At 41.1% G+C, this 12,250-nt stretch overlaps 1 protein-coding gene across 8 annotated transcripts in view; it reads right to left on the reverse strand.

Moving 5' to 3' along the window:
- LOC120481257 (serine/threonine-protein kinase WNK2) overlaps positions 1 to 8,286 on the reverse strand; it is a 60,970-nt gene extending 52,684 nt beyond the window's left edge. For 6 of the 8 annotated variants that reach the window (XM_089119209.1, XM_039674807.2, XM_039674806.2 and 3 more), the window contains exons 1-2: positions 7,945 to 8,286; positions 6,466 to 7,127 (exon numbers count right to left, since the gene is read on the reverse strand). In XM_089119209.1, coding sequence (XP_088975335.1) covers positions 6,466 to 7,062 — 597 coding nt within the window. In that variant the 5' untranslated portion in view covers positions 7,063 to 7,127; positions 7,945 to 8,286. The remainder of the gene's footprint in view (positions 1 to 6,465; positions 7,128 to 7,944) is intronic. The other 2 variants (XM_039674803.2, XM_039674808.2) reach the window with 2 other exon arrangements.
- Between the last annotated feature and the right edge of the window lie 3,964 nt (positions 8,287 to 12,250).

Genomic DNA, 12,250 nt, shown 5'->3' on the forward strand with positions numbered 1-12,250 from the left:
GTAAAATTACGTGTTATTTTGTTTAGTTGTCCATTTAGAATTGGAGAATCATGATATATTTTCATATTTTAAACAAAAAATTGTTTATCATTATTTATTTGTTTATATTATTTATCAGGCTTTACTCAAATTTTTCAAACACACCAAAAGCTGATAACAAGTCAAGACAACTCCCAAAGAGGCTTTAACTACATTCACCATTTTATACTCTTAAAATCAGTGCGGTCAGCATGTGTATAAGTGCAGATAAAGGATTGAAGAAGTGCTGGCGAGTCATTGAGAGACGGACACATCTAAATACGGGCTGGGATCGATCAATGCGCTTCTGTTTCTGAACAGCTCTATTAGCTCGACCGCTGACTGACACACACTCCCAAAAGGCATTTATTGATAGAGCTGTAGACATACTCACAGATGAGCACACAGCAGATCTGAGAGTACGTGTGTGTTTCCATTTCCAGAGGCAAACGACAAACCCACAGTTACATCACAAAATCTGTGTGTGAAAGACGACTGCAGGATTCAAACATTAATAAAAAACTGAGAAGCGTTCCTCCGTCAACTGCAGTCTACTCACATTCGTATGTAGAGATAGTTAGTTAAAGAGGTGAACAGACAAAAAAAAAATAACAGTAAAAAAATCCGTTAGATTTAAAGTTAAAAAAAAGGTAAATCTGGTTGCCAGAAATTTTGTATAAAAATATAGTAGTAACATTTTAGGTTTTACAGACTTAACTTAAATTTACACTACAATAAACATATTTCATTATGTGATAATATTATTTTACCAACCTATTGAAGTATTAATATTAGTTTTGTATGATTTTAACACACTGGCAACCACCAATCACATTGGTGCTGACTAGTCACATGATGAATCAAAGCTTTTCACAGCTGAGATAATTAATACTAATATATAGCAGCTGCATAGTTATCATTCACACACACACTAAACACCATCATGGTAACACATATGAAATCTAATGCAATAAACATTAATTTAACAACATTAAATATAACATAAAACCCTATTGTACAGAACTGATTAGAAAAAAAACTAAGAAAAACTATAAAGAAACAGTTATTTCAACAAAAACACATCAAATGTGAAGACGCAGGGAATTGTGGGAATGTTAATTAACTTTTTTTTTCTGTAAATTATACGACTTTCTGTTTCACTTCTAAAAACGGTATTTTACTGTAAAATGACATTAAATGTACGGTTAGATCAATCACAGTTATTCACTGTATAGAACTTTCTGTTAACCAATTAACAGTTTTTAGTCTTTTACCGTTAAAAATCACAATAACTTTTTACAGATCAAGTCTTTCTGTGCTTGCCGTGAACTCGCTGGCGTTCAGTTTCTTCCACACAGCGAACTCCTGATTCAGCGTTTTACTGCAGCCCTCAATGAACATGTGTGTGTGTGTGTGTCTGACCACGGGCCTGACTGACACACTGACCTGATTCAGGACACAGGCCTGTGAATGCCCAGGTCATCGGGTCAGGGGTCACGGTGCGACCCTGACCTTCGGGACAGCCTCTATGACACTCGCTGACGAGGTTCTGCTGTGACAGAGATATGGTGCATGTCCATCTACTTTAAATATACCGTGTCATCATCAATAACCTCCAAAACATACTGATTGGGAAGGATAATTAAGCCGGCACAAACAATAATCATAATAATCAGAATCTGGAATAAATCCATGGTTGTGTTCACAGAAGCAACCCAAATGAACAGGACAGAACAGGTCACACTATAAGTTACAATACAAACAGTTATGTCTTCAAGCTGTAGTTTCGTCTGAACACCGGCGAACTGCTGGACACTTCTGTCCACGAACATTACATTTATGCGTTCGGCAGACACTTATGCGAAGCGCCTGACATGATAAACTACATGAATTATCACATTAACATCTTAAAGTTTCCCTATTCTGCTTGATGTGTTTCAGGCTCTACTAGAACAGGAATGTTGATTATTCTCCTCATATTCTCCATTGTTGCGGCTCCTCTCTTCCCAGTCTGTCAGTAACGCTCTGTTCACTTCCTGTCTCTATGAAGCCCCTCCTCCTGAAAGCACACTGTGCTCTGATTGGTCGGCTGGAGCAGTGTTTTGTGATTGGTCGAGCGCTTCGAGTGTGTTTGGGAAATGCCCCGCCCCTTTCCATAACCTCCAGTTTAACACACTACTAAGTAACTCAACCAGGCCCCGCCCCTTTATTCAGCACATTAATTATTTAAAGGTGCAGTATGTAGCTTTTTCACTCTACTAAAGCATAAACATACCCAAATGTGTTCGCATATATTGAGGACACATGCTGAGCGCACACACTCGTTTCTTTTAAAAACACACCCAGTGATTTTACTCTGAAATGTGTTTCCAGGCTGGAATGTTTGTTATTGTTTTGGTCTGTCCGCTGCGCGTCTGGATCTGGCGACCCGTGAGCGTCGAGTCTGAGGAGGCGGGCGGGGGATATTCTGAATTGACCTGCAGTACCTGTTTCCACCACTAGCTGTCATTCTTACAGACTGCACCTTTAAATGAGGAATATTGTGACGTGTTCGTTCCCGGAAGAAAGTCAAGACTACAATGGAGGCGTTTTATGAGTTCAGAAACACCGACACTGATATAGAGGAGAACTTTGTAGGGCTTTTTCATGCTCAGACAGCAACATTACACACTAAACACAGACGGCGAAGCATAACACACTTTAGGAATGATTCCACGTTTTGGTTCTGCTTGTTCATGTCCGCATCTCTCTCCGCTCGTCCTCCGCTGGAGCAGGTTTTGTAAAGCTCAGTGAAGTGTGTTTCCCATGTTGACCCGGACACCTGATGTGCTTCATCTGAGCCTGATGCACATTAACAGATTCGACTCCGCAATCAACTCCATAAAGCGCTTTATGGCGATCCCACATCAATCAACACTAAGACCTATGACGAGGCGCTTTAGTTATCACACACACATGATTCATAACAGCTCGACAGTAGGATCCAGGTTTTCTAATAATGTCAACATCTTCCTGAATCACAGCGGCAGTGATTGGGTCACTAATGACCTCATGACAGAAACCGTGATAGACAACATGTCAATAACACACACACACACACACCTGTTCCAAATAGGTCTGAAACAAAAGGGTCATTACAGCTCGACCTGTGACGGACAGCGCTGACCCAGTTAGCAGCGTTTCTGCTCGTAATCCTCCTAAACACACAAGCAGACAAACCCTGACACGACCCGAGTGTGTGGGTGTGTGATCACCATCAGCAACGCCACATTCCAGCTCCAGATGCTTATCGACAGAGCACACACACACACAGAAACAGAAGACGCTTTTTAAAGGATTAGTTCACTTCAGGATTAAAATCTCCTGATAGTTTACTCTCCTCCACGTCATCAAGATGTTCATGTGTTTCTTTCTTCAGTGGGAAAGAAATGAAGGTTTTTGAGGAACACACTCCAGGATGTTTCTCCATATAGTGTCTTCAATGGGGTCCAACGGGTCGAAGGTCAGATGTGAGTTTCAGCTTCGAAGTCTCGACACGATCATTAGTGGTTATAAAGTATATAAATGTGTATTTTGTTGTAAATGTCGCTGGTTTGTCTAGATCAGACTCTTATTCCTCGGCTGGATCGTGTCGAGGACTCACATCTGACCTTCGACCCGTTGGACCCCATTGAAGACACTATATGGAGAAACACCCTGGAGTGTGTTCCTCAAAAACCTTCATTTCTTTTCCAGTGAAGAAAGAAACTACATTTTAGTTCTGAAGTTCCATTAAACCATCAAAATATGAGGAAAATATATATTTTAAATACGAGGGAAGAACTAAACACTAAACTTGGTTACCGTATTTTACTGACGAAATTATTTGGCAAAACAAAAACTACAGCTACAGGTTTTACTTTACTATGGGGGAAAAATAGCATGTATTGCATGTATTGCATTTTACTAAAAAAGCCCTTCTAGGGACTAATGTTGTAAAATAGCTTTGGCTAAAAACATTGATACATGCATCAGATCACTGTCAAAGTGTATCTATGTTATCTGTATCTGTCCCTATCTAAATAAACTATAATAAAAAAAATAAAATAAAAAAAAGCATTGAAAAACAAAACCAGCAGTATGCTTTAACTAAACATAATCAGTTATTAATATTACACTTGTTCTCTCTTGTTTTTGCATGTTCATTATTTGGTTGTATGACAGTCTGGCCAAAAATGATGTTGCACATTTGTCATTGTGTCATCACAAATAAAACATTCAACTCCAAGCACAACTACACAATACAAAATTAACTTATTTATAGTAAATGTTTGAATAAAGGGTGAAGACGTCAACGTCCCTGTCATCAACGCCTGAGATCAATGTTCAGACTAAACACTTTCAAACACTAAACGTTCATCCCTTCGGATCTGAGGAGTGTGAGAGCCATTGTTCTACTTATCAAATACCAAAAGCCACCATGAAACGCAACTTTGTAATTCAACTTGCAAATGTTTCCAGCAGGAATCCGGGACTTTTGCATTTGTGGTTTCAGTTGGTTCATGCAGAACATTAACATGATTAATTGGGATTTCTATGTGAAAACATTTGAAAGTTAAGCACACACACTACATTTAATGTAGTTATGAAAGAAGATTATAAAAACTTTAAACATTGGAGTCAGCAAAAATCGTAGACGATCTCAAGATGGCCGCTGTTTATATTCACAGATCAAATGCTCATCTTAGAATATCTATCAAAACCTCCACGATCTGACCACTCTTTCACAGTAAATGTCATTAATTCATTTGTGTTGAAGAGAGAGAGACTGACGGTGTAAATCCCTGATGAACAGCTTGATCAGTAAAGCAGCAGGTCAACACACACACACACACACACACAGAAATTAATCAGAAATCCAACCCAAAACTGGCAACCCAGTTCACATTTTTCATTACATCTTATCCACTGACCAGCACATTCATAAAGAGTAAGACATATGAAAAGGTAAAGATCTTATTATAACAGGCTACGGATCATACGCATCATGAGGAATTTCTGAATCAGACTGAGAAGATGTCCGTATTCAAGCGTCCGCATGCTCAGCTTTTCCAATCGATCGGATTATTTCAGGTCTAAATCGCCCCTTCCAATCCGATCGACCGTTATTCGGATCAACTGAGGTTGAATGAGTTGAATGAAGAGCCAAAACTACACCAAGCAGAAGCAACCAGCTAAACCTGCAGAAAACTACAACCGTCTTGTCCAGTAATAATGGGAAACACGAAGCTCTGAATCAAAAGCTTCACAAAATGTTTCAACTGTTTCAAACGCTCAGCGCTGGTCAGAACGGTAATCTATTAAACACAATCAACAAATCATCTAATAGCATTAAATATAAAGTGTCTAGAACACGTTATTTATTAAAAGTGTAGAGCCACTTTAATGGACAGCATGGTTAAAGGTGCAGAGCGGATCAGACTGGAAAACACATTTGTAGCCAATCAGTAGTAAGGGGCGTGTCCACTCATGAGGGGGAGGAGCCTGTGCTGCATAGCGTGTCCATGGTTTGGGGGCGGAGCCATCAAGATAGGGTGGGGCGTGTTTGATTCTGAGATTTCAAATCTCAACACGAGTTAATCAGAAATCGCTTAGGCCGTGTGTCCACCAAAGCGTTTTTCCACGCGCCTGGATATGTTTTCAATTGTTTTCAATGGGAGCGCTGCGTTTTTTAAACGCCATGAGCGTACCGAGGCGATGCGCGCTTTTTTTCATGCTGAAGCGCCCGGCGTTTTTACTGGTCGCTGGGAGTTGAAAAATGTTCAACTTTGGATAAAACGCAGCGCTCATCACCGTCACATTTTACCCAGCCGTCCAATCCCAGTGGAGGAGGGGCGGGACTAAACCACACCGACCAACTGTCAACATTCAAACTGCTAACGAAACGTCTCAACAGAAAAAACGCTGCGCTGCCAAAACGCTCTCAAGCGCCCAAAGCACGGCATCTTCAGCAGAGCGTCTAGCTCCTTTGGTGGACACACGGCCTTACTGCACCTTTAATCAGATCAATACGAGCTAAAACTCTTCCTTTATATTATTTAAACGCGACTCATAAAAACGATTTGAGCCAAGGCACTCCACAATTAAAGTATAAAACATAAAAAGCCATTGTTTTTGCTTTTAATTTGTAAAGTGCCTTTGCTGGGTAGGTTTTTATGAGTCACATTTTCCCACATCCAAACAAATTTATAAAACGTAAAAAAACAAAAAAAAATCCCGACACTGGTTAACAGAGATCATCGCCCCCAAGTGGGGAACCACTGACATGTCAAAACGCTTCATAGCAGTTATAACAAAGGCTAAATTACTGTAATCACATGACTTTGGCAGTTTGATACGCGAGACGAAATAATGACGCGAAACAAAGGATTCGAAGCTTCACAAACAACATGAACAACAGAAACACACCTGAAGCTCACACCACGCCACCTCCACCCAGGTGTCCGTGTCCAGGCCCTTGTAGACGGTCTTAAAGGACCCGCGTCCGATCTCGATGTCGAACTTGAGGAAGCGTCCTCCCGGAGAGGTGGCGATAGCCTTCATCCCAGCATCCTCCTCGTTCTCCTCGCTGGCCGCCTTCATGCTCATCTTCCCCGCATCCGCTTTAGGGTCGGCCGTCTCCTTCTCATCCGCACTGGTGCCGTCCAGGTCTTTCTGGCCCTTCTGGCTCTCCGTGCTCGACCCTTCGTGTAGGCCGGAGCGTACGGCCAGAGTGCGGTCCACTATGGTGCGCAGGTTGATGCTGAGCATCTTCTTCTGCTCCTCGCTCTCGGGAGCGCAGTCGTCCGCCGGGTGCTCGTCGTGATCCGCGAACCACAGGCTCCGGCGGATGAACCTGTGGTGTTTGGAGGACGGGTATGAGCTCGGGTCACTGCCCGCCCGCACCAGCGCAGAGCTCTCCAGCTGATTGACATTTCCCTCGCTGATGGTCTCGTAGATGTTCAGCTTGAGCTCACACTGGGAGTTTGGCACCGATGAAGCGCAGCAGTCGGCTTTGGGCTCCATGCTTTAAATCGATCGCACGCTGGTGCAGCACTGACGCATGTTCCCGAACAGCAGCGATATCACATCTGTGGGAATACAATATACATGCATCATTAATGCATTCAGGGCAGAGTCGGACACAACGGCTAATCTTAATGTGTCTAATAACAATATGCACAACTTGCCTCCGTGTGCAAAAGGTGTCACTTTTTAATTTAACACTGGTGCAAATGTTCATTTAATAGGCCACTACATTTTTGAAAACGTGTACATGAATTAACATGTTTTCTGCCCTGTTTTAAGACAAAACAAATCATAAATTTGGCAAGAAAAAAAAGACAACCCAATTAGACAATTGTAATTTGCTCAAATTAGTACCGTACCATAAATTGGCTAGTTTTCGTTTAAATCTGAAGTAAAAAAAGGTGGCATCTCATTAAATATGCATATATTTGTTTCCCATATTGCATCAGAAGTGATAGACTGCACACAAGACACGTTTTCTTAATTTGATGAACAATCAAGTCACTGTCAAAAGGTTCCCAAGAAATATTTTTTTTTTTAACATTTCGTGGGTTATATAAAAATACATATTTTAACATAAAATGCTATTTTACCATAAACATAATGGAATGTGGTTCTAAACGAGCGGCTGTGAGAGATGATATTATTTACTGCACGAGCAAACGTCACTTTAAGAGCGTGGCCTCTAAATGCTAATAGCTAATCGACGGAGACTTCATCATATTGTGGTAATTCAACATTGTTAAATGCCTGTCCTCTCAGTGCTGATGAATGAACGCTGACATGTTGGTGAGCGCGAGTCACTGCAGGTGCGACACATTTCAAGCTGTATTATCCTCCATCATATGCAACGAACATAAAGCAGAGATGCGAACTCACTTGTGCTGGTGATATGTGGTGAAATCTCTGGGTTTGGTGGTGAGAGATGATCGGCGGAGATGACGAGCACACCGCCCGCAACACGCAATAAATCACGCGTCAATCGCGCTTTGCGCATTTGCAGTAGAGTCGTGTTGTTGAAGTCCAGAGCCAACAGTCGAGCTTTAAACACACGCTCGTGTCTCACTCACCTCGGCATCCCTGGAAATTTCCCCGTGTGAAAAGGACTGCTGAATCCCTGCTTTAGTGCTCCGGCTCCTCCACGCCCATCTGAGACCGAGCGCCAACGACATGGAACATTCCAAACATTCCTCTCCTCATTACAGGCACCTCACCTTTCACACGTTACATCATCATCATCATCATCGTCATCAGGTCGACCCTCGCTTTTTAAAGGAGTAGTGGACTCATGAATAAAAACCTTGTCCCCTCTCTATTATCCCTCGTGCACATTGTTACTGCAGAAGGAGATATTTCTTGCAAGCAGTTCTTTTCCATTTAACAATACAATAAAGTGACCCATTCATCCGACTCATGCATAATAGTTCAAATCACTTGGAACATCTCCTGCAAGTCATGTGGACTGCAATTGTGGTGTTTCTTGACAGCTCCGGGTCATGCTGTTCCACAAAAAAGTCTTAGGATTGAGGGTGAGTATTAGATAGTGAAAGTGTAAATTTTGGGGGCAATGATTCCTCATTTAGTCATGTTTAAAGGGTTATTTCACCCAAAATTAAAATGCTGTGATTAATTAGCCTACTCTCACTCATGTCGTTCCAAACACATAAGCCTTTCGTTCATCTTCTTTACACAAATGAAAATATTTTAATGAAATCTGACAGTCCCACCTTTGACAGTTACGCAATAGCTTTGATGCTTTAAAAAGTTTATAAAGGAGGATCATGAAACTAATCCATATGAATTGACCAGTTTAGTCCAAATTTTCTGAATAGACTCGATCGCATTATATGGTGAACAGATTTAAGTTTTAATTCAAACATTAATAAGCTAACATAAACAGAAACTCAAACGAACCTGCTTGAAACACGAGGATGAACCTCATTGGCTCTTGCTGAAGCTCAAACGTGATGCGTAACACGAGAATTAACCTCATTGGTTCTTGCTAAAGCTCAAACGTGATGCGTAACATGAGAATGAACCTCATTGGCTCTTGCTGAAGCTCAAACGTGATGCGTAACACGGGAATGAACCTCATTGGCTCTTGCTGAAGCTCAAACGTGATGCGTAACACGAGAATGAACCTCATTGGCTCTTGCTGAAGCTCAAACGTGATGCGTAACACGAGAATGAACCTCATTGGCTCTTGCTAAAGCTCAAACGTGATGCGTAACACGAGAATGAACCTCATTGGCTCTTGCTAAAGCTCAAACGTGATGCGTAACACGAGAATGAACCTCATTGGCTCTTGCTAAAGCTCAAACGTGATGTGTAACACGAGAATGAACCTCATTGGTTCTTCAACACCAATAACAGACAGCCAGGTCTATACAATCAGAAAGAATTCGAAAGCGAAGCCATGGGTTTTTGTAAGAAAAATACCAATATTTGTAACTTTTTAATCTAAAACTAACTTCTGCCGGAAGACCGTACACATACGCAATCCGACTTGCGCCGCAAGAGTAACCCGTGACACATGTATGACGTAGGGTGTAGGAGTATCGTACTCTTAATCGCCTCTCCTGGTTTAAACTAATAGAGCTGTGCAACAAACTGAAGCGTCTCTTCTATTATATAGAAATCCTCCGACATTTCTCTTCAAAATTGCTAATTCGTGACTGGTGTTTCGTTTAGCTCTTTCCACTGGTCATTCCGCTGTGCGTCAGGTCAGGGGTCACACCATAAATCCATGTGTACGGCCGTCTGGTGGAAGCTAGTGATTATAGTTAGTAAAGTTTTAAATATGGATATTTACCTTAAACAAACGCATGGCTGCACTTCAGAAGGCCTTTGGAGTAAAAGTGGAGCACTTTCATCATGGATAGATGCACTTTTTTGGGCTTCAAATTCCCATTCACTGCCATTATAAAGTTTGGAAGAGCCAGGACATTTATTAATATAACACTGTGTTCGTCTGAAAGAAGAAAGTCATATACACCTGATGGTTTGAGGGAGAGTAAATCATGGGCTAGTTTTCCTTTTTAGGTGAACTATCCCTTTAAAGACCTACATCACTCTCATGAGAATACCTGAGATAGCTTGATGAACACAGATATATTATCGCTATCATCATGTCTTCATGTTTCAAAACGTCTCTATTTGCATGTTATTATATCTATAAAAGGCATTTCCTGAAATGTTCAATACTTCTATGAATCTCACTTGTGGACTTTAAAAAGTATAATTAATGATAATTGTGAAATAATTCTAAAGTACTTTGTAATGTATAGTTACTTGAGTAGTTTTAGTATTTACTCTTACTTGAGTCATATTATTTTTCAGTACTTCTTCTTGAACGCAAGTAAATTATTACTTAAGTAGCGATACTTTTACTTACAGTAAGTCCAGTTTGTTGAACATGCTTGAGCTTCTGTTTGTCACAAGTGATTTGATGAATGTTTATATATGAATAAAAGCCTAAATTGCATCTGTTCATAAAGCGATTGAGTCTCTTCAGAGTATTTGGATCAGTTCATATACATTAGTTTTTACGATTTCTTTGTAAACCTTTTAATGCGTCAAAGTGGTAGTTGCTTAACTAGTCAATGGAGGGACGGAAATCGCAGATTTCATCAAAAAGATCTTTGATTTCCGGAGATGAACGACATGAAGGTGTGGAACAACATTTCTGGGTGAACGGTCCCTTTAACATGTGAAGGAATCTTCAGAATGATCAAAATAACATTTCTCAGAGAGCATTCCAGAAGTTTTTTCATTGTAAACCGATAACACGAGGAAATAAACAAATGCAGGGTTAGAGTATGATGACAAATGCATCATGTTTTACAGACTAGTCGTGAAGGTGTGTGTTATTGAATTTCCTTGGTGTGTAACACAAGCCCCAGATAGAGAATAAAAGGTTCGGCTGGTGAAATGTGAGTCCTGGCGCTTTCTCTTTCTCTCCGTCTACACACTGAGTTTATGCTTTAGCAATAAACAAGCCTCAGATGTAGTCCTTTATAAATGGAGTTTTTAGCATTGAACGGCATGTAGATTTCCGATAGTTCAGACAGTGGCTGAGCGACGCGTAAATACTGGATGAGCGTAAACAAGACATCAGCTAGATCCTTCAACCCGGTGAACCATTCTGAGGAGCACGGCTGTCGTCCCGCTGGAAACCCAGAGTAACGGGACACTGAAGCGCTGATGGCGGCGCACACTATTGAATTAAACAGAGCCGCTGGACTGGAGGTACGTCCACTAGCATTAGCACTAGCACTAGCGGTGTCTAAGCCATCTCAACCCTTTCATACACCGTATCTGTCACTCGGCTAATCGTCGGGTTAAGTGTGGTTGCAATGAGCGTGCACACCTGAGGAATAACACAAATACTCCTAATTAATACAAGGCAAAACACTCATCATGAGATTAAACCACATTAAACATTAACTCATAACTCAACGACAACACAGAAGGGATGCGTTTCCCGTACAACGACATAGTTCACTGTTTCCCTACCATAGTACGATGTATCGTCGGAAAAATCAACTAGCTTGTCACGACTGTTTCCCGAAACCCACTGTCGCGAAGTATCGTTCAACCACGTTGGTTTCGCGCGTGGTGGAGTAATAACTACTTTTAATGAAACTGTTTGAGATCCAATTATTGCTAGATTTGTTTTATATAAATTACAGATATGTCAACTGAGGACTATTTCTAATTGTTCTCAGTTGCTTTGCTTTATTACCAGGCTCGTTCTTACGTAGTAGAGCACGTTCGCACATGCGCACTCTTCAAACACGTTACTTCAAATCTTTTGACAAACCAAAGACGTAAATTACATTTGTGTGTATGCTGAATAAAAGGCACCGGTTGTACTGAATGTCAGCTTGCTTATTTTGCTCAGGATAAGGATTTATTACCTCCAAATGTCATGAAATATAGAAACGATGCCCCTAACCACAGGTCGAGAGCTGTCGTTCAAACCACACAACTTTGCGATGCTGTTTCCGAATGTTCGTTGGAACGATGGTTTCGGGAAACACAGATTCGTTGAACTATGCTGATAACGACGGAACTTGCGACCACAGTTGGCTAATGATGCTTTCGGGAAACGCACCCCTGAACTGAGGAAACTGAGCAGTGGTGATGAGATAAACTGAAACCGGTGCGGAATTCATTCGTAACT

Source organism: Pimephales promelas, chromosome 14 (genome assembly GCF_988280905.1).
Source record: "Pimephales promelas chromosome 14, fPimPro1.hap1.1, whole genome shotgun sequence".
NCBI classification, from domain to species: Eukaryota; Metazoa; Chordata; class Actinopteri; order Cypriniformes; family Leuciscidae; genus Pimephales; species Pimephales promelas.